At 42.6% G+C, this 22,921-nt stretch overlaps 1 protein-coding gene across 1 annotated transcript in view; it reads left to right on the forward strand.

The window, feature by feature from the left end:
• Positions 1 to 4,438: 4,438 nt before the first annotated feature.
• The window catches only part of LOC115416720 (centrosomal protein of 131 kDa-like), a gene marked incomplete at its 5' end in the record, with an annotated part of 44,569 nt that continues 26,086 nt past the window's right edge, over positions 4,439 to 22,921 (forward strand). Inside the window, 18 exon segments of the mRNA XM_030130565.1 lie at positions 4,439 to 4,553; positions 4,673 to 4,798; positions 9,649 to 9,684; positions 9,686 to 9,751; positions 12,040 to 12,225; positions 12,418 to 12,535; positions 12,615 to 12,737; positions 14,454 to 14,493; positions 14,496 to 14,558; positions 14,561 to 14,635; positions 15,523 to 15,617; positions 17,166 to 17,261; positions 17,411 to 17,594; positions 19,025 to 19,119; positions 20,037 to 20,216; positions 20,298 to 20,489; positions 22,070 to 22,207; positions 22,531 to 22,723. Coding sequence (XP_029986425.1) covers positions 4,439 to 4,553; positions 4,673 to 4,798; positions 9,649 to 9,684; positions 9,686 to 9,751; positions 12,040 to 12,225; positions 12,418 to 12,535; positions 12,615 to 12,737; positions 14,454 to 14,493; positions 14,496 to 14,558; positions 14,561 to 14,635; positions 15,523 to 15,617; positions 17,166 to 17,261; positions 17,411 to 17,594; positions 19,025 to 19,119; positions 20,037 to 20,216; positions 20,298 to 20,489; positions 22,070 to 22,207; positions 22,531 to 22,723 — 2,121 coding nt within the window.

The raw sequence follows: 22,921 nt of genomic DNA on the forward strand, positions 1-22,921 counted from the left end.
TAGGGTCTGTGGGCCAAAACCAGGTCCAGTCTGGCCTCGATCCAGACCAGGGGGGTCAAACATAGGGTCTGTGGGCCAAACCCAGGTCCAGTCTGGCCCCGATCCAGACCAGGGGGGTCAAACATAGGGTCTGGGGGCCAAACCCAGGTCCAGTCTGGCCTCGATCCAGACCAGGGGGGTCAAACATAGGGTCTGTGGGCCAAACCCAGGTCCAGTCTGGCCCGATCCAGACCAGGGGGGTCAACATAGGGTCTGTGGGCCAAACCAGGTCCAGTCTGGCCCGATCCAGACCAGGGGGGTCAAACATAGGGTCTGTGGGCAAACCCAGGTCCGTCTGGCCTCGATCCAGACCAGGGGGGTCAAACATAGGGTCTGTGGGCCAAAACCAGGTCCAGTCTGGCCTCGATCCAGACCAGGGGGTCAAACATAGGGTCTGTGGGCCAAACCCAGGTCCAGTCTGGCCCCGATCCAGACCAGGGGGGTCAAACATAGGGTCTGTGGGCCAAAACCAGGTCCAGTCTGGCCTCGATCCAGACCAGGGGGTCAAACATAGGGTCTGTGGGCCAAACCCAGGTCCAGTCTGGCCTCGATCCAGACCAGGGGGGTCAAACATAGGGTCTGTGGGCCAAAACCAGGTCCATCTGGCCTCGATCCAGACCAGGGGGGTCAAACATAGGGTCTGTGGGCCAAACCCAGTCCAGTCTGGCTCTTGGAGTGAATTTGTGAAGTCCAACAGTTCCACTGCAGATCGGAACAGTCAGACGTCAGAATCATTTGAGTTCAGGTTCCACTTCAGACCAGTGGGATCTACAGTGGGTCAGCCAGTAAAATAAAACAAATAACCCATAAATACAGACAACTAAAAACACTGTCTTTATATTTCAGTGTAAAAAAGCTAAGTTATATAAAATGTTATATTTACAAGCTTAGCTTTAACATAAATGTAATAAGCTGAACAAATAGACCATAAAATGTCTTCATACAGTTCAGTGTAATTGTTCCAATATCTGCCTTTAATTAAATGTTTGTTGTGTTTGTAGATCCACTGGGATCTGTTCGCTATAATGAACATGTGGAAGTGATAAACTGAGAATATCAGTAAAAATTACAGAGTTGTGTTCAGAAATGTCAGGTTGTACACTCTTTAAAGTATGGTTTGTGGATGTAAAGGTTGGGTGGTTCTCACTGGACTGGTGTGGCCTGTTTTCGGTGGTACTGGGCTGAATGTGGAACCTTTAGTATAAAACACCTGTGCGTGCCCGTTCCACACAGGTGAGTTTCAGCTTCCTGGTCAGTTTTTTGTGGTGTCAAGATACTAGAGCTTCCTCTGAAGTGGTTGGACCTGTTGGTGCAGAGCTGCCGTAGCTGTGAAGACACCGTGTCCAGAATGAACGGAACTCACAGGGATCAAAAACTAAGGAGGCACAATCTGAGGACACATTCATCATTAGTTATTTGACTTTATTGATGATTAATGTTTAATTGATAAGAGCGGTTTTCTGAGAACCTGAATTTCTCTTTCGATAGGGTCTATAAGAATAAACACTAAATGTTCTTTCTGTACTTCATGAAAAATCCCTGTCTCTTCCTTCATGATTGATTTGTTGAACCTTGGATACAGAACAGACAATGACATTTAAGGAGCAGGACTAAAGAAATTCAACAGACATTTAAATAAATAAATGGACCATTGGATACAGAACAGACAATGACATTTAAGGACAGGACTAAGAAATTCAACAGACAATTCAAAAAAATAAGTGGACCTGATAAGAGGGCAGTTTAAACAAACGGGCATTTCTGACTTTGCATCACTGACATGATGGAGCCGGACTTCAGCGAGATGACGCCATGGAAAAAGGCAATTAACCGACAATTAATAATTTAATTGAGCAAATTCTTTTTTTTTTTTTTTCTTTTTCGCTTGGAAGACATTTTACAACAGGCAACTAAGCAATTTGTATACCATGTCTGAAAAAATCAGCAATGTGTGAAATTTAACACACACGTTACACACAAGTTGTGTGAAAAACCAAACCAAAGACAACTGTTGGTAAAGTAATATCCCCCTTTTTTTGTTATATTTGTTAATCATACTTTAGACAACAGATGTGACATTTTGCCCTTATTTTCCTTGTTTGTATTCCAAAACCCACCCAGGGTCAGTCCCATACAGTCCCCCTTCGTTTGAACTGGTTCAGTCCAGTCCATGTCCACCACACTTGTGCATGTGTGCTGTTGTCCTTCTGGAGGACCGGACACTTCCTCCATCCCACAGCTTTCACACATGGTTTGTAATCAGTCTTGGTGTTGTGGTGCATGTGGTTGGAGCCGCTTCCTCCTCAGAGCGTTTTATCGTGAGCAATTCTAATCGACAGTTCATTGATACGTCGATTAACTGTTGACAGCCCTGATCAGAGCTTGTTGTGAAGTGGCTTCAGTTTGTGGTCTCGGTCAGTTTTGGGTTTGTGCCGCTCACTCGCTCCAGGCGTCACTTTGTGAAAGTGCGTCCCTGGGCCGCGTCGCTGTCAGAATAACTTCAGTGTCTTCCCCCTCCTTTGACTGAGTAAGTGTCCTCAGGTTCAGGCTGTTTTTGGGACAGACGGCCTCCCAATATGCACCGCATCTGTGACGTCGTTACCACGCGGTTACACCGACGGCGTTTCTCCGACACGACTGAAACACTGTGCTCTGAACCGTAACAGAACCACTTTTCCTAAACTCGGTCAGTATTTCTGTGGGTTCTGGCTTCATGTCTCTTTCAAACGCTTAGTTGGATCATTTAGAGCTGAATGATAGAAATAATGTGATCACAGTAAAACTAGAAGCACTCGAGAGGCGCAGACCTCCGCCAAGGCTGATCAGTGGCCCCCCCCCCCGTGCCCCCACGCCAAGGAGGTTATGTTTTTGCCAGGTTTGTTTGTTTGTTTGTCTCTTTGTTTGTTTGTCGTCCGTTTAGTGTGCAACATAACTCAAAAGTTAAGGACAGATTTTGATGAAATTTCAGGGTTTGTTGGAAATGGGCCCCCCCTTGGCCCCCCCACCCCCCATCACCACCAAAATTAATCATTTCTTCCTTATCCCATTTCCAACAAACCCTGAAAATTTCATCCAAATCTGTCCATAACTTTTTGAGTTATGTTGACACTAACGGACAGACAAACAGACAAACAAACAAACCCTGGCAAAACAGAACCTCCTTGGCGGAGGTAAAGAGTTGATATTGGTGATTATCACAACAAATCTGAAATGGATACTTCTTAAAGGCTTGCTGTTTGGTTCTGGATGAAATTAGAAGCTTTTTTTTTAAGGTCAAAATGTATTTCTTTGGCACATTAAACAATGCTTAGTACCCAAGACTTTACAAAGATCTGATAAAAGTGAAATCAGTGACGTCAGTGCAGAATCAGTCACATCTTTTAAATCTCCTTAAAACCCTTTTTTGTCGACTTCACTTTGAGTGATGCTGTTTCTTTTAATGTTTGAATATTTAATTTTGCTCTGGTTTGACATACATGATGTTCTTTTCTCCATTCCATCAGTTTTACATGGATTTGACGGCATCATGTGACGTACTGTCTGCCCTGTCTGCTTCGATACATTCACATTTATTTGCAGTGTCATGTTTCCAGTTTGCTGTACATATCTGTTACTGTGTTGTGCTGTTTTCTGTTTTAGGTTTTTGCTCACGTCTTGTTTTTTTTTTTTTTTTTTTTTTTTAATTCCATTGTATACTGCTGGTGTGTCCTTCTGCTTTGTCTGTCAGTTTTTAAGTTTACTTGGTATTTTTATTTCACTGTTTTTGATTGTACAGCTGCTTTTATGTCTTTTTATCTAGTCTTGTATTTTAGTCTATCATTGTGCTTTTTATTCTTCTTTATGACACTGTTTTAATTGTTCAGCTGTTTCAGTCTGTATTTATTCTTGTATTTTTCTTTTATTTTTCCCCTGTAAGTCGCTTGGAAAAAAGCGCTGCAGAATGCAAAAATGTTCATCTAATTTAATGTTAAAGGTGCTATATAAATAAAAGTTATTATTATTTTATCATTAATAAGGATAAGATATGGTAAGCTGATAAAAAATAAACCACACATGAATAGGATAAACAGCATCTAAACACACCAGAAGATGAAACAACGCAGTCCCACACTTGTGTTCAGTCAGACAGGTGCTTCTGGAAAAGACACTTGTTGTCTTTGAACTGTGTATTTTCTGAGGTCCCACATGTCAGAGTAACTTTGGTCTGCATCATGAACAGAAACACTGGCCGTTCTGTCGAACATCTGCTCTAGTTCTGATGGGTCACCGGCTCAGATCAGAACTCTGCCAGCTGATCCGTACTGTGACTGACATTCCAGCTTTAACACCCGTGTGCAGTGTTGGATTTGGTGTCTAACCTCATCCTAACCTGTGCCTGGCCGCTTTCTGTTTTGTCCAGTCCGGGACCATGGTGACGACTACCTGGCTCTGTTCGACAGCAGCTCAGACGGACGCAGGAAACTGGCCAGTCTGAGTAAAGCCTCCCGGACAGAACCCATGGAACATTCTGGTACGTGTGTCCCGTCCTGTTAGAACTGGGCATTTTACTGGAAGAGCGGCGGCGTGGGGCTGAGTAGTACAGCGTCCAGCTAAATGAGGCTGTTTTGTGTTTGCTTTGTTTGAACCTGTTCAGGACGACACCCAGGGCGTTGGCCGTGGCGTCCAGCTCCAGGAGCGCCGGCAGCGTGGACTCACCCACCGGCCTCAAGAAGAGGGAGCTGGGATTCTCCCTGGCAGCCACGTTTACCGCCAACAACAGGTGGGCAACGACACTGTGGAGTGACTCTGACTCTAACCAAAAGACTCTGACTCTAGCCAAAAGACTCTGACTCTAACCAAAAGACTCTGACTCTAACCAAAAGACTCTGACTCTAGCCAAAAGACTCTGACTCTAACCAAAGACTCTGACTCACTGTGGAAAGACTGACCCTCTGTAAAGACTCTGACTCTCAGATAAAGACTCTGACTCTCAGTAAAGACTCTGACTCCGGTAAGACTCTGACTCTTTGTACAGACTCAGACTCTCCTTACAGACTCTGACTCTCCTTACAGACTGTGACTCTCCGTACAGACCTGACTCTCAGTTCAGACTCTGACTCTCTGTTAAGACTGACTCTCCTTACAGACCTCTGACTCTCCTTACAGACTCTGACTCTCAGTTCAGACTCTGACTCTCAGTTCAGACTCTACTCTCCTTACAGACTCTGACTCTCAGTTCAGACTCTGACTCTTTGTACAGACTCAGACCTCCTTACAGACTCTGACTCTCAGTTCAGACTCTGACTCTTTGACAGACTCAGACTTCTCCTTACAGACTCTGACTCTCCTTACGACTCTGACTCTCAGTTCAGACTCTGACTCTCAGTTCAGACTCTGACTCTCATTCAGACACCTGGATGTCCTGTGTTTCTCCGTCCTGGTTCTGTGTTTGGTTTCCTCTGATCGTTCAGCTGATATCGCCTTCAGGAATTTCCCCCAGCACTGAGTCATCATCTTCACACAAAACACAAGTGTGTGTCTGTGTTTGTGTGCGTTTGTGTGTGTTTGTGTCTGTGTGTGTTTGTGTATCTGTGTGTGTCGTGTGTATCTGTTGTGTGTGTTGTGTGTATGTATTTGTGTATCTGTGTTGTCGTGTGTATCTGTGTGTGTATCTGTGTGTGTGTGTGTGTGTATCTGTGTTGTGTACTCTGTGTTTGTGTGTGTGTGTGTATTTGTGTGTGTATCTGTGTGTGTGTGTGTATCTGTATTGTGTGTGTCTGTGTTGTGTGTCGTGTGTATTTGTGTGTGTGTCTGTGTGTATTTGTGTGTGTATATGTGTGTACATCTGTGTGTGTGTGTGTGTTGTGTGTGAATCTCAGTGGAATGTGTGTCAGTGCACATCCAGTGTATGTTCCACAGGAGGCAGAACAGGACACGTTATTCAAGGAGGAAAAAAAAAAACATTAAGAAGAAGGACAGAATCAGACCAGGCTGCAACCAAATGAACCGTGTTGGATCCTAAATGAACCCAGTGTGTCTAAGTCATATGAGAAAAGGTTCATTTCTTTGGCTCCAGTTTGTTGAAGGGTCTGATTTATTATTAGTACCAGGGAGTCCCATCAGTGTTTATAATAAAGGTCTGGGTACTTCACCATTGGTTGGATTGTACTGACATAAAGGGAATGTTCCAGTGACCACTAGGGAGTAGAGAGTCACTGTCTGTCTGTCTCTGTCTGTCTGCTGTCTGTCCTGTCTCCTGCCTGTCGTCTGTCTCTGTCTGTCTGTCTGTCTGTCTGTCTGTGCCTGTCTGCCTGTCTGTCTCTGTCTGTTGTCTGTCTCTGTCTGTCTGTCTGTCTCTGGTCTGACCGTCTGTCTGTCTGTCTCTGTCTGTCTGTCTCTGTCTGTCTGTCTGTCTGTCTCTGGTCTGCCTGTCTGTCTGCCTGTCTCTGTGTCTGTCTGTATGTCTGTCTTGTCTGTCTGTCTGTTCTGTCTGCCTGTCTGTCTGTCTGTCTGTCTGTCTGTCTGTCTGTCTGTCTCTGTCTGTGTCTCTGTCTGTCTGTCTGTCTCTGTCTGCCTGTGTCTGTTCTGCCTGTCTGTCTGTTTGTCTGTCTCTGTCTGTCTGTCTCTGTCTGTCTGTCTGTCTGTCTGTCTGTCTGTCTCTGTCTGTCTCGTCTGCCTGTGCCGCCTGTCTGTCTCTGTCTGTCTGTCTGTCTGTCTCTGTCTGTCTGTCTGTCTGTCTCTGTCTGCCTGTCTGTGTCTGTGTCTCTGTCTGTCTGTCTGTCTGTCTGTCTCTGTCTGCCTGCCTGTCTGTCTGTCTGTCTTCCATGGTGAAGTAAACTAACACTCTGAGTGGATTAGGTAAACAGATGTGACCACAGTCATTTGAGTCTTTTGTGTGAGTTTATAGAATGTCAGCAGAACCTACAGGCTTTTTAGTCTTTTAGCCTGCTGTGGTATTTAATGATAATTAATTGTGGATTATTTAAAGCATTTCTTGTAGTTCCCTTCCTGTGATCTTGTATTTGTTCTGACTTAGGTTTGTCACATGGTACTTTGACTGTTGGCTGATGTCTGTGCTAAGCTACAAATGAATTGACCGTATGGGATAAATAAAGTCTTCTGAATCTGAGAAACGACCTCCTTACTAGCATTGAGCTAGAAGGATCATTAGAACGTTGGATGAGAACCATAACAAACAACCTTTAGACTCAAAGAAAAGAAGTGATAAAAGTAGAAGCTGTTGTTTTCTCCACTGGACTCAGCTGGAAACGAACTGAATGGAGTTGGATGGTGACATGTCAGCGTTTCTTCTACACAAGGCTTATGAAGGTATACAGTTATTATGGGATGTTCTTATCTTTGCTAAGTTTGTTTGTTGTTCCACAGTTCAGACTAAACTGTGACAGTTCTGACCTGGATGTTGGATTCAAACAGATCTGTAGTTCAACTACTGACAACACAAACCAACAGAAAACAGAGGATTAGTGGTTTAACTGAGACTTTGAGTCTAAAAACAGAGCTAAGCTAACAGAGCTAAGCTAACAGAGGATTAGTGGTTTAACTGAGACTGTTGAGTCTAAAAACAGAGCTAAGCTAACAGAGGATTAGTGGTTTAACTGAGACTGTTTGAGTCTAAAAACAGAGCTAAGCTAACAGAGGATCAGTGGTTTAACTGAGACTGTTTGAGTCTAAAAACAGAGCTAAGCTAACAGAGCTAAGCTAACAGAGGATTAGTGGTTTAACTGAGACTGTTTGAGTCTAAAAACAGAGCTAAGCTAACAGAGCTAAGCTAACAGAGGATCAGTGGTTTAACTGAGACTGTTTGAGTCTAAAAACAGAGCTAAGCTAACAGAGCTAAGCTAACAGAGGATCAGTGGTTTAACTGAGACTGTTTGAGTCTAAAAACAGAGCTAAGCTAACAGAGCTGAGCTAACAGAGGATCAGTGGTTTAACTGAGACTGTTTGAGTCTAAAAACAGAGCTAAGCTAACAGAGCTGGCTATAACAGAGCTAAGCAGAGAGGATTAGTGGTTTAACTGAGACTGTTTGAGTCTAAAAACAGAGCTAACCTAACAGAGCTAAGCTAACAGAGGATTAGTGGTTTAACTGAGACTGTTTGAGTCTAAAAACAGAGCTAAGCTAACAGAGCTAAGCTAACAGAGGATTAGTGGTTTAACTGAGACTGTTTGAGTCTAAAAACAGAGCTAAGCTAACAGAGCTAAGCTAACAGAGGATTAGTGGTTTAACTGAGACTGTTTGAGTCTAAAAACAGAGCTAAGCTAATAGAGCTAAGCTAACAGAGCTATCATGTAAACTATCAGCTGATGCAGCACATCAACATTATAAGACACTTATTTTGAGCCACTGTTAAAAGAAGAGTCTGTGAGTTTGAGTGTGTGAATAGAACTTGATGATTCCATAATCCAGCTGTGTGGAAACTCAGAGCGTTCTGCTTCATTCAGTGGCTGATCCAGTGTGTGGGTGGTTCTGGTTCTAAGTGTGTTCTGGTACCAGACTGACCCCTGCTGGTCAGAGTCTGGAACCGTAATACAACCAAACAAACACCTCCAAATGTGAATATACTATACTGAGGTCTGTTTTATTCTCTGTTCTAAAAATAAATACTTTTGGATCAGAAAAGATATGAAATGATGTCATGTTGGGCTTTGACACTTTATCAGCATTTTAAGATATTTTTTAAACAGAATGATTAATCAGCTGATAAAGAAGCCAATGTTGAGTCTGTACAAACACAGAAAAACAAAAACCAATGAAACACAAAGTGAATTTATCAGAACAGATGGTGCCAAGGTTCGAATAGTTTGGATTTTTCGTTCTAGTTTAGTTTGATTTAGTTTTGACTTTTTTTTTCTCTAATTCAGTTAGTTTTAATTAGTTTTAGAGCAGGTTTGCTAGTTTATATTAGTGTTCATTGTAGTTCAGTGGTCTCTTTTCTCTTCTCTCTGTGCTCCTATTCAAATCAATCCCAGACAGGACTCTGCTGCTTTAGTCTCCATGTTTCCAGGTAGAGTGGGGACCAGAAGACGACTGGAAACCACAAGTGACGGACCAAAAAGTGTGGGACGGCGCCGCTAGCTAAAATTACTAGAACAAAATAAATTGATTTCATATCAATCTGACACTGACAAAGACGAAAACTAAGGGAATTTTATCCATAATTTTTATCCGTTTTAGGTAGTTTTGTAAACACACAATACAGTTTCAGTTAGTTATGTTTTTTCTTTTAATTCTAGTTTGTATTTATTTCACTTAATGAAAATGTTTTTTCAATTGTAGTTTTTGTCATTTCGTTAGTTTTCGTTAACGATAATAACTTTGGATTGTGCACATGAAAAAACACTGAAAACGTATGAATAACAAATCGAATAGAACATAAGATAAATAAAATAAAATATAAGGACTGATGGAACATAAAGCCCGTCCAGGAACAGATCTAATGAACTGATTCCAGAGTTCAGTCATCTTCGTTTTATCAGGACGAGACGAGAGCGTGAAGTCAGCTGGAGTTTGAAACCATTGTCGTTGATTAGATGAGACACGGTTTGGTCTGCGTTGGAACCCATCGGAGGAGACGCTCATGCTTTGTTTTGTGTTTTTGTTGTTTCTCCAGGAGCAACAAAGGTGCCATGGGGAACTCTGTGACCACCCTTACACAACAACTACTCTGAGAAACCACTGACGCCCAAGAGCTCCAACCAGAAACCCTCCTTCAAGTACGTCCTGGAACACACAGATCAACCCCATAAACTGCAAATGACACGGGTGTAGTTTCGGGCTCACATAAGTGGGTCAGACCAGTCCAGTAATAACAATAACCCATCAAAAATAACTTTATACCATTTTTTCCACTTTGTTTTAGTGGGAAAAAAAGTAAAAGTACACTAAAAAAATATGAACAACCTGAAATTTCTTAAGAAAAATAAGTGCAATTTAAACAATATTCTGTCTCAGTTTATCATTTACACATCTACAAATACACAAAACATTGAATAACAGCAGCAGAACGTTCATACATTTCTACATTTCAGGTTCATATTTGTTCAGGTTATTCAGATTTTATTGTGAAAGGATAGTTTGTAAATGTAGATATTTTCATTATGTAATTTGAAGTTTTTCACATTAAACCAAGAGAAACATTTGCAGTTGTCATTATTTATGGGTGTTCTGTTATTATTCCCTGTAACATGTTGTTTTAAAAAGTGCTCTATATAAATAACGCTTTCCTTCCTGTTGGTCTGTATGTGACCCCTGAACTGACCTGAGTGTGACCCCTCTGATGTTTCAGACCTTCAGTGTATTTTGTGCATTTCACATATTCATCTCATGGGCTGGATTGGACCCTTTGGCGGCTGCTTTAGGCCCACGGGCCGTATGTTGGACAGAGTCATGTCCCAATCTGGATTTTTTTACTTCCGATCTAATTTTTTGGGGGGATTAGTTTTGCCGGTACCGATCCAATACCGATCCGATATGGACTTTTTATAATCAAATTTGGATTTCCATTTGGAGTCATTATTTCTAGGTTCTTCTTGTATTTGACTGTAGACCCCAGCTGGTCTGAATGTGGAACCTGAACTAAAACAACTATGACACCTGTGACTTTAAATAACTTTACTTTAATTGTTGCACTTTCTAAACTCAGACTGTGGGACAAATTAGAACCTTCTAGTTTCCACTGCTGTAGTGTGTCTGTGGACAGGTCCGTCCAGGTGTTGTATGGGGGTGCGTTTGGTGCCGTGTGTTAGTGATGTGAAGCGGGTTCCTTGTGGGTCAGGTTGGGGGGGTCAAAAAAATGTCCATTTATTTGCGTGGCGGGTTGGGTCCACAAAAGCCCTGCGGTTTGAAAAAAAGCCCAAGTTGCGCATCACAACCGGACCTCAGAGTGAGTTCAAGCGCAGAGTGGAAGTAACATTCATAGACGCTTTAGCAGTCCCTTTAAGGCTCCCACTTGTGCAGCGTTTCACTACCTCTGGAAACTTTAATTTGAGGGGGCAGGATGTCCCCCCCCCTCTTCCTGAACCGGGTCGGCCCGATCTCTTGACTAAATCCGATCCAATCTAATCTAAAAACTGCCAGATTGACAGCCAGTACCAGTCTGTAGAGGAGTATTGGGCCAGTACCCATCTACAGACTGGTGCTGGGACATCCTGGTTGGCCCCCCCCCCCGCCTATAATCTGTTTCATGTCATAAACCCCTCACTGATCACTCTGAACCCATAAAGACCCAGAGCTACTTTAGTGTCAGGTCTCAAATGATTTTTTTTCCCTATATTTAACCTTTCTGAAGTGATTTATCATCATTTATTATCATAATATTCTCTGTATTTTGCATTTTTTCAGTTTGATCATGTCCATGTTCAGAAAACCTCAGACTAAAGTTGAGGGTTATTTTATCAAAAACAGAGAAAACTCAGGAAAAAGTGAGTTTCTCAGCCAAGTTTTGTGTGTAGGTTCTCATTTGCCCAGGTCATCGTTCTTCTTGGTAGTTCTTCTCGGTTCAGAACAGAAGAGGCCTCTTGGATGAGAGATGAAATGTTTCAAAAGAGCTAAACCAGTCCAGTTGAACCCAGAAGAACTAGCAAAAAAGACTTTTCTCAGCAAATCTCTCATGAACTGAACATAACCCCAGTGTGTCCATCCACTGGCACTGATCCAACTCCATGGGTTTGACTGGAGAAGCAATATTGGAGAAGATGACGTGTGTTTCCATGGTAACTACAGAGCCTCTGAATGTCCAAATATGGTCATATCTGATGACCATGGAAAGATGAAGAACTGTATTTGACACTAATTATGACATGGATCGATAGGATTAGTGGATGGACAGTTTGGATCAGTAGATGGTTTGGTGGGTGTTTGGGTGTTCATGGGTTAAGTAGGTTTATCATTCCTATCCTGGTTATCATGAAGGTTATGTTTCGTTATGTTTGATAATGTAGAGACGTTGAAGCTGTTTCTGGAGGATTTTCAGAAAAATAAAACCCCGTCCTCTCTTTCTCAGTAACATCCTCAAGGCCAACGACGAGGTGTCGCTGGAGAACGGCTCACTCACCAAGTCCCAGAAGAACTTCTCGTCGTCGTCGTCCACGTCCAACAACAACACCCCGCTGTCGGCCCAGCGGGACAGTCCGGTCCCGGTCCCGTTTCCGGTCCGGAGGAGGGAGGTCAGCGAGGAGGAGGCTGAGAGGTCAGAGACAGCGGTTTATTCGGCTCAGGGGGGCTGAGCGGCTGAAAGCTCTGCACCCCATGGGGGTCCAACCACCAAATACATTTAGTGACACTTTTATTGCAAATACAACATAAATAAATCGGGGCCTGTTCTAATGATAGTCCTTAAAGGGTTAAATCTGACCCCGCGTTGTCGTTGTTGTCGTTGAAGGTTCATCGAGCAGGTGAACCAGGCGGCCGTCACCATCCAGCGCTGGTACCGACGTTACGCCAAGAGACGACGCACCAACCAGGCGGCGCTCAAACGCATCCTCAGCACCAAGAGAAAGGTACAGAGCTGTGTCCCAGCATGCATCAGTCCTGCCCTTCACTCCCAGTGGGACTGACCGACTGACTGTGTGGTTTTAGGAGTGGGAGGACAGAGCAGAAGAAGAAGATGTCCATCTGGAACAACAGCAGAAGAAGAAGGACGAGGACAGGAAGAGGATTCGGGAGGAGAAGGCTCGTCTGGCTCGACTCGCCGCCATCCAGGTGAAAACGCACCAAACGCACGGTGGAAAAAGACCAACAGCGCAGGAAGAAGCACTGGTTCTGTGAGCTCAGGCTGTGTCTTGGTCCTGAGTCCAGTTTTTCCTGGTTTTATATTATTCATAAATGACAAAAAAAGATGAAGAGATTTTTCAAGACAAGTGTTATGTGTTAAAAAACAGGACAAAACAAGAACGACAATAATACAGTAGTGGAAATAAATTTTACACAATCCTAAATAATGTCATGGAATATTTGTGGAAAAAATCTTTTTGTGTTCAAAATGTGTGCAAGTGAGAAAAACAACAAAATCAAATTCCTGACACTTTCCATCATGTCATGTCCAGGGCTGTAAGAAAATATCGGTTCTACAATAGATCCGCAGTATTTACTTCATGAACTGTGAAATGCTGAAATGGCAGAGATTCATGTTTATTTTTGCTTTTCTTTTTTGTTTGCTCTTTTATTTCTATATTGGGTATTTAGCTCTGTTATTTACTACAAAAGGAGGATTGTGACTGCAGGTCATACATGTAGTTTTTGACATTGATAACGGTTCCTTCAGGCATCCTAAAAGCTCTTTTACTGTCTGAAAGAGGCAGATGTTCGTTTTTGTTATGGAATTGCACAAAATAATGCTCTGATGTTGGATGATTCAGGACTGAACACCATGGATTTCTTTTCCACAACTAATAGATATGAACATTTAAGCAGGATCTGAAACTGGAATGTCTGTAAACATCAGTTATTCATTTATTTATTTGTGTGTTTTTGTTCTGGTAAACTCACCTGTTAAAAGTTTATTTATCCAAATGTTGCACTTTAGTTTTTCCAGAAAATAGTCTTTTAAAAAAAGAAACAATAAAAAAATATCACTTTCCTAAACAGTATCATGATATATCATGATATATCGCATCGTGATCCTAGTGTTGTGATTTGTATCGTCTTGCCAGATTCTTGCCAATACACAGCTGTAGTCATGTCCTGGATGTGTTTCATTATCTACTGAAACATCCTGATTGACCTCGATGGAACTGAGCATGTGCAGAAGGAGCGTGTGGGTTTAATGGGACAGTACTGGGCACAGTCCAATGACTGAACAGGGATTCTTAATGGAATAAATCACAAATGCAGGCAAATTCCACGGCTGTATTTTCAGTCTGTCCGCACAGATTATCATGCAAATGTTTCCTCTTTAGTGTTTATTTGTGTCACACTAATCAAATAAAACCCAAATAGTTCAGTGTTTTGTTGTTTAGGAAGCATTAAAAACCACAAATAACCTCCATTAATTTAATTTATTGAGAAAGATCTCAGACTGAACTCATTTTATTCATCAAAATTTACACAAAACAAGCATTAAAGCACAAATTCAGACATGTTCTATTCATGGTTTGTGTTGTTTTTAATTTTCCTTTTGTTTTCATTTTATACAAATAATGCAACTGCCTGGTTTCTTCATTTCTTTATAATGTAAGTAAAGTATACAGATGGGAGCATGTGGGTCTGGGGAATAGAACACTGGGGGGGGGGGCTCAAACATCTCTCCACCTCTGTAATAACCTGTAAATAATGTCAACTCCAAACTGTCCTTTATGTTTTAGGATGAAAAAGGTTCAGAGTTCAGTCGTTCCTGATGCTTGGAGTGGAAGCTGTGCTCCTGCTCTCAGGGTTTGAAACTGTCTGTGCCTGTTGTCTCCCCCTGGTGGTGTGTTTCAGGAGCTGCAGCAGAAGCGCAGCCAGCGCTCCGCACAAACGCAGCCGAACCGGGGACCGAAGCAGAAACGCTCAGACACAGCGGACGCAAGAGGGCGCCCAAGACCTGTCCACCAACAAGAGTCCAGCACCAGCCAGGAACAACAGCCCCCTGTCCCCCAGCCCCAGCAAAGCCAAGAACACAGGTGGGTTACACACACACACGCACACACACACACCACACAGGTGGGTTAACACACACACACACACACAACAATGTTGACATGAACTGAATCAGTCCATATTTTTTAACATTGCTGTAGGCCTAATCTGTTCTGACATGGTCAAAAATATGCATACACTTTGGTTGAAATAATGACAAAATCTTTTTTTTTTAATCATATCGACTAAGGTGTGTATCAATGCTATACTTCTTTTTTTTTTTTTGCCAAATTCAATACGACATATTTCTTTTCATTGTTCAGAGTTTGTCTGTTTCAAAGTAAGCCTATTAACATGAAAGTGGAGTTTTTTTCTCCATTTATACAGTGTTACATTAAAAACAGTAAAATTGAATGTTTCCTTTGTTATAGTTGTGTCATCTCATAAATGAAGTGTCTCCTGTGCATTTAAAGGGCCAGCGCTCCAAACCGCCTTTCTGGTGTCATTAGTCAGACATAGGGTTTGAAGATGGATCTGTGGAGTTGAATGAATGCAGAGCATTTACAGTTTATGGAGAACACAGGGAAATGAGGGAAAAGGAAGATTCCACTGAAAAACGTAAAGTATCACTGCGTTAACATAAGGGACAAAGACACAGGTCCGTTTAACCAGAGACTCAAGAACACAGGTCATAAAGACACGCATAAATAAACTGTGAAGACCAGATGATGGGTGGACACAACCCTCCACTGTCCATACAAACACAGGACCCTGAGCCTATTTACATGAGCATAAAAACCCAAGAACTGACAGGAATCACATCACTGGAATAATTCCACCTGAGGGTTCGTACGTACATAGTCTGATGGTAGAATCAAACTTTCTCATTCTTCATTCAAACACTTGTTCTGACCTTCTGACGGTTCCACAGACTCCAACCTGAACGTCATCTCTGACTTCAGTGAGCTGTCCTTCAGAGCCATTTCACCTGCTTTGTCCAATCACAGAGGGTCTGAGTGCTCCCAGGTAAACACCTCCTTCTCTTTTCTGTATTTTATTCATTCTTTACCTTCATTGTGTACAAACAGGGATTCTGCTGATCCTTAACCCTTTAATGACTACCATTAGTTTTGCAATTAGTGTCAGAAAATGACAAATTTACCAGTTCTTCTGTGTCTTTTTCAGCAAGAACTTAATCATTATTATATGAAAAACATGTTTAAAACACTTGTGTTATAGCAGAAAAAAAAACAGACTTGAATTTTTATCATATTTATTATAAAAAACAACTGTAAATGTGCGTGATGAACTTTATGAGATTATAGAAACAGACTTTCAACTCTTTCCCCTGTGCTCAAACAGTGTAGTTGTTCAAGATCATTGTGTCCATGTTCTTCTTGTTCTTTTTGGTTCTTTGTGTCATTTGGGTCCAGTTGATAGTCTGTGTTCACTTTGGGTCTAGTTGTAGACAGAGCCCCTCATTTCACTGACACAAACATCCATCAGCTGATTCAAATACACACACTGGATCTGTGTATGAACTGGAGAGATCTGCACAGAGATTTAAACAAATAATATACAGACATTTATAGAGTATTTACAGATCAAATACGACTGTCAATGAACTATACAAACACAGATAAAAACATTGAAGAAAGGGCAAAAAGAAAACATCAAAACTTTTCAAAAATTTTATATTATATATACATATAAAAGATTATATCAATAACCCAACAGAGGCCCTCATTCCATTTAGAAAAACATTAATTCTCTGCTTCTTTTACAGACACTGCATCTGTTTACGCCTTGGATAGTTCTGCATAATATAGAAATATATACTTTCAGCTAAAATACAATATTAATGAACTGAACAAACTGGAAAAATGCAGGTAAAAACTGTTAAAAAAAGGTGAAACTCAACAAAAACACGTCAAAACACACTAGTAGAACCTTCCAAAACAGCACTATCACTATTATTTACAATTATTTCCAAGAATTCACCACTAAAACACTGATAAAAGTTATAAAGATCTTCCATCTCTCTCTCACTGAGTGCACTCTGCTGCTCTCAGCTCCGCCCACTTCCACCCTTCTCCTTCAGCCATTGCAGACCTCTACCCTAATGTGTTTCCAGACCAAAAGAAAGAACCCAAACTGAGGTTAAAGATGAGGGTTGGATTTTGTCAGTAGTGTAAATGGTTCAGGAGTTAGGTCAAATGTTAAACCTGTCAGCTGACACACATGGTCTGAAAAGGCTTAAAGACGTCTGATCGTATATCATATATAAATGGATCGTATATAAATGCATCGTATATAAATGTATTGTATATAAATGCATCGTATATAAATGTATTGTATATAAATGCATCGTATAAATGTATCATATATAAATGGATCGTATATAAATGCATCGTATATAAATGTATTGTATATAAATGTATTGTATATAAATGCATCGTATATGAATGTATTGTATATAAATGCATCGTATATAAATGTATCATATATAAATGTATCGTATGTAAATGTATCGTACATAAATGTGCTCAGTCCTTGTTTTTGTTCATGACTCAGGAGGAGCAGGTAGAAGACGGGCTCTGTGTGGTTCAGCAGGACGGAGACATGGTCCGAAAAGACAAAGTCCGGCAGTTTCACATCACGTCCACTCAGGTAAACACACCTGACAGACGGACAGATGGGACAGACTGTGGAGACCTGAGCGCCGCCTTTGTGTTTGTGGATGAACCGTCCGCCGACCCGGCGTCCGTCAGTCCTGGCCCGTGGTCTTCATTCATGTGTCCTGTGTGGTCGTGTTTCAGGAGCTGCAGCAGAAGCGAAGCCAGCGCTCCGCAGAGACGCACCGTGAACCGGAGACGGAAGCAGAAACGCTCAGACACAGCGGACGCAAGAGGGCGCCCAAGACCTGTCCCACCAACAAGAGTCCAGCACCAGCCAGGAACAACAGCCCCCTGTCCCCCAGCCCCAGCAAAGCCAAGAACACAGGTGGGTTAACACACTGGCCTAGGGGTTCACCAGGGCCAACATAATGTGCTCAGTTTTGTCCCCTCCCAGCTCCCAAACACACATGTCAGTCAAAAACTCAAGTTTACAATGTTTATTATTAGTATTTTTTTCTTAACAACTAAGGAAGGGTTAGGGGAGGGAGCGGCTAAAACAACACACAAAATATCTTCTGTAAAGTTTAAACTAAATTACCTACTCCAAAATAAATGCAAGAAATAAAATACAGAAAACTTACCGAACTACCTAACCAAAAACTGGAGAAAACGTTGAGAAACAAAAGAGCCCACCTCCCCTACCAGAAAAAGGTTCAGTTTAACAAAACTATTTACAACCACAGATGTACAATCCAATTATCACACACAGACTGACGGGCACACACACAAACACAGAGCAGGGATGGAGGCTCCAGGGCCAGTTTTAAAGGGGCCGCCAATCACAATCCACCAATCAGCAACCTGCAAACAAACACACACAAGGGCACAGCACACCGACAGGACAGAGAACACACACACACACACACACACACACACACACTAAACAGAAAACACACACACACACACACACACACTAAACAGAAAACACACACACACATACACACACACACACACACACACACACACACTAAACTAAACAGAACACACACACACACACACACACACACTAAACAGAAAACACACACACACCTACACACACACACACATATACACACACACACACACACACACACACACACACACAGGTGGGTGTAACCCTGTACCTGTAGTTTGTAAATGAGCCTCTTTACATGATAGTTGTGCTTTTTCTCTGTTACACAATGTAAATGTGTTTTGAAATGGTGTTTATCATTAAAAAAATGGAACAAATCTTGGATGTTTTCTTTCTTGTAGTTGTATGAGTAAGTAGTTTATTCATCCATTGATCAAAACATGGCATATACAAACATACAGTTTGGATTTCTGTTAAACATGGGTGAAAAGGTGTAGGCTGAAGCAACAGCTGATTTATGCCTACCCTGTTTACCAGAAGGAAAACTGCAGAAACAAAACAAGACAACAAGACGGTGCAGTTCTGAACAATAATATACATAAACAAGTAATAGAATCTAAGCAAAAATAATGTATAATTTCCTAAATGCACCAGACGTTGAATTATTGTCATGGAAATACAAAGTTACATAGAAAACTAATCCCAAATAGGCTACGGCAGAACAGCCACCTCATGGTAAAATGTGGACGGGTTAAAATATTGTTTTCATGGGTCCAGTCAGATTTCTGTCATTTTTTCTTTTTTTCAGCTGTAAATATTTTATAACTGTGTGTGTGTGTGTGTGTGTGTGTGTTACTGTCCGGTCGGAGCAGAACATATGGGACATTTTTCCAAATGAACTGTCACTGGTTTGTGTGTTTCAGACTCCAACCTGAACGTGGTCTCAGACTTCAGTGAAGTGTCCTTCAGAGCCGTTTCTCCTGCTTCGTCCCACCACAGAGGGTCTGAGTGCTCCCAGGTGAACACCCAGGAGGACGTCTATGAGTCTGAGGTTTGAGCTGCAGAGGCGTAAACACAACAGAGGAATGTCTAACGTTAGACCAGTTAAAGCACTGTTAAAATATGCACTGTGTTCAAAACCAGTTTGTGGGTCTGAAATAAAAATCACCTAATTTTTTTTTTTTTTTTTTTATAATTCTCTTTTTATTGAAAGAACTCAGATTTTTTTCAGACATTGAAAAAACAAACAAATACATGAACTATACCCATCCAGAGAGTGGATGTAAAAAAAACAAACAAAAACATTGACAGCAGCTCATCCTGGTTCTGGCAGACAGGATCTGAAAGGAAAGAATCAGTGAAGAAACTAGAAGCACTCGGAGAGCGCAGACCTCCGCCAAGGCTGATCAGTGGCCCCCCCCGTGGGCCCCCCCACCCCCGATCACCACCAAAATTTAATCATTTCTTCCTTATCCCATTACCAACAAACCCTGAAAATTTCATCCAAATCTGTCCATAACTTTTTGAGTTATGTTGCACACTAACGGACAGACAAACAAACAAACAAACCCTGGCAAAAACATAACCTCCTTGGCGGAGGTAATAAAGATAAATAAAAACACACACATATTTCCTTCAGAGGATTTTGGGTCCATGTTCATGCATTCATCTCATCCATCCCTCCAGTGTTGCACACAAACATCCACCTTCAGATCTACAGTAAAGGTTCTTCTTTCCGTCCTGTAGGTTCCCATGGTTCTGTCTGTGCAGTTCTTTGTTGTCGGTTCTTCTTGTGTCATCCATCGTTTGGTTCTTGCCTTTTTTCCTGCAGCAGTAATATGCTGAACAAGTACCTGTTTATGTTTTTGACCTCTGGACAAATGTATCCCACATACATGGTTTTGACCTAATTTGGTTTTTAATGTGGTGGTCCAGGAGATCCTGCAGAGGTCGGTGAGCGTGGAGGACCAGCGCCAGGGGGCTCTGTCCAGCAGGGCTCAGTCCAAAACCACCCTGAACGAGCTGCTGGACACGCTGAAGCTGCTGGAGGAGGAGCCAGAGCGACTGTCGGAGCCAAAGTCCTACCGCAAAGACAAGTACGCCTGGATCGACCAGGTCAGTCCGCATCACACGCACCTGCTCCTCCTAAACCCAGATGAACCCCGTCTGAGTGACGTCACCTATGTGGACTTCCAGGACGGAGACGCCACCTCGCTGACCGCCGACAACCTGGAACGCCACGGGCAGATGAGCCTGCACCCCGCCCTGCCAGACGGGGGCGCTCTGCTGTCCGAGGCCAAGCTGCAGAGCATCATGAGCTTCCTGGACGAGATGGAGAAATCTGAACAGGAGAGGCCGCGCTCCGTCACCTCGGGGTCGCACAGAGAGGTCAGAGGTCAACGCTGGGCTCCGAAGTATCAACGAGAAGATAATTTAGTCTGAGTTTTATCTATAGGGACAGTTTTAGCCGGTGGTTTTAGTTCAACTTTTATGATATTGTGAGTAAAAGTTTGGATCATAGAAGCTGAAAAACAGGAAAACAGGATTTCCAGAACAGTCTGTTGAAGGTGCAGGAGACGTTCATGAGCCGCCTGACAGTGGCAGCGTTTCCGTGTCGTGTCTTTAGCAGCTGCTGCTGTCAGGCGGCTGCGCAAGCCTCCGTTTCCCACAATGCACGTCGCGACAAAATTCCTCAGATGCCTGAGTGACCTCCTGGCTCTGCATGTAAACACACGTTTGTGGTGGATGGAACTAAGAAACTGTTGACTGTAATGCAAGAGCTTCAGCTGAGGAACGACAGACGAACAGATGACTGAGACTGAGGATGGACAGATCTGCGGAAACACTGTCTCCTGCACCTTTAGCAGACTGTTCTGTAAATCCTATTTTCATGTTTTTCAGCTTCTATGATCCAAACTTTTACTCACAGTATCATAAAAGTAGAACTAAAAGCAAACTGCTCACAAACGTCTCCCACACCTTTAAGCTTCAGTGAGTGATGCACTTCACGTATCCATAATCAGCGTCGTCAGGGAATCGAAGTGACATAGATAACGGACTTAAGTTTTAAAACACAGAGACTTTTATTACTTCAACTAGAAAAAGTTAAATCAGTAAAAATATCCCACAAAGATTGTGGTCACATTTCTCAGTAGTGTTTACGCATTAAACTAAAAACACATTAAAAACATGAGAATGCAGTTGGAACATAATGTTCAGTTCACTTTCCTTTATCCAGGTGAGCATATTATGCACACTTTACACTTCATGAAATTAAAGGTCAGATTATTTTTCATAATGTGTTTTATGTCAGAATTCAAAAGTTGTTCATTGTTGTATGATTTTTAGAATTCTGACCCATCCACTAAAAGCAGCAACAATGTGAAATTCCTACACAGACACCCTTCTACACACACACACACACACACACACACACACACATTTTAGCATTTAACATTTGACCTAGCACAAAAAATAATAATGTATATTAACCAGTGTTGGTGTTAATCTTTGACATATGCCAGGATGAAAAAAAAATCAAATTTTTATGTAGAATACTGAAAAGAAAAAAAGTTTTTTGTGCTTTTTTTTTGCATCCAGAAATATGGCTTGTTTACATTACACCTATGACATTTAAAAAGTTGAAAATAAGACAGTTACTGACTATTTGATATTTTTGTTTATCAAATTGGTGAAATACAACAAAGTGTAAAAAGAAAAAAAAACCAAGTTAAAACCAACCTCTGTGCCAAACCTTTAGACATGACTGTGGAGTTGTGTGTGATCTGCTCCTCAGGGTTTTAAAGGGACCTGTGTGGGCCGGTACCACAGGGTTCACGTTCCTGTTCGACCTGATTTCATTTCAGTTTTGTGGTGGATACTTCTGGGTTTATGTTCCGTCGACTGTAGCGCTCCTAACCCTGACGCGGCGTCCAGGTTTGACCCGCTGTGTCGTCTGCGGTTTCCAGGCGGTTTTATCGGAGGAGGAGCTGGTGGGCGCGGAGCAGGCGTCGGCCACGGCGGCCGAACTCAGCGGCTCCATGATGAGGACCAAACTGGAGCTGGAGGAGAAGAAACGCACCGTCCACATGCTGCAGACGGCGCTGGTACCGAACACCACCCTTCAGTCCATCTGTGCCGGTCGGAGTCGGTCTGTGCAGATGATGTCACTGTTGGACCTGCTGCTGTTTTCATCCATTATTCACCTGCACACATTCGAACTGTTAGCCATGACACTACCACTGCGATTGTACACACACTTACACATACACTTCTGTGCTATTATAGTTTATTCATATTCTAATTTTAGCTCTTTTTTTCAAAGACAAACAGTATGTCAGTTCTCCGTCTGTCCTGTGCTTCTGGTGGACTGACAGTAAAACCTGTTTGAGTGTGCGGTGGCTGACCAGTGTCCTGTAACGCCCCTCAGGCCCAGCAGAGGGAGCTGACCACCAGACATGTGAAGGACACCGAGAAGGAGCTGAGCAGGAGCTTCCAGCTGCAGAAGGAGCAGTACGAGGCCACCATCCAGAGACACCTGGCCTTCATAGACCAGGTAGACCACCAGAGCAGCCCCAGAGCAGATCTAGACCGGGTAGACCACCAGAGCAGGTCCAGAGCAGGTAGACCACCAGAGCAGGTCTAGACCGGGTAGACCACCAGAGCAGGTCCAGACCAGGAAGACCACCAGAGCAGGTCTAGACCGGGTAGACCCACAGATCCGGTCTAGACCAGGGGGGTCAAACTCATTGTAGTTCCGTTCCAACCTTCAGTCCAGTGTGATCTGCGGTGGGCCGGACAGTCAGATAGAATACTAACCA

Source organism: Sphaeramia orbicularis, unplaced genomic scaffold, assembly GCF_902148855.1.
Source record: "Sphaeramia orbicularis unplaced genomic scaffold, fSphaOr1.1, whole genome shotgun sequence".
Lineage (NCBI taxonomy): Eukaryota > Metazoa > Chordata > Actinopteri > Kurtiformes > Apogonidae > Sphaeramia > Sphaeramia orbicularis.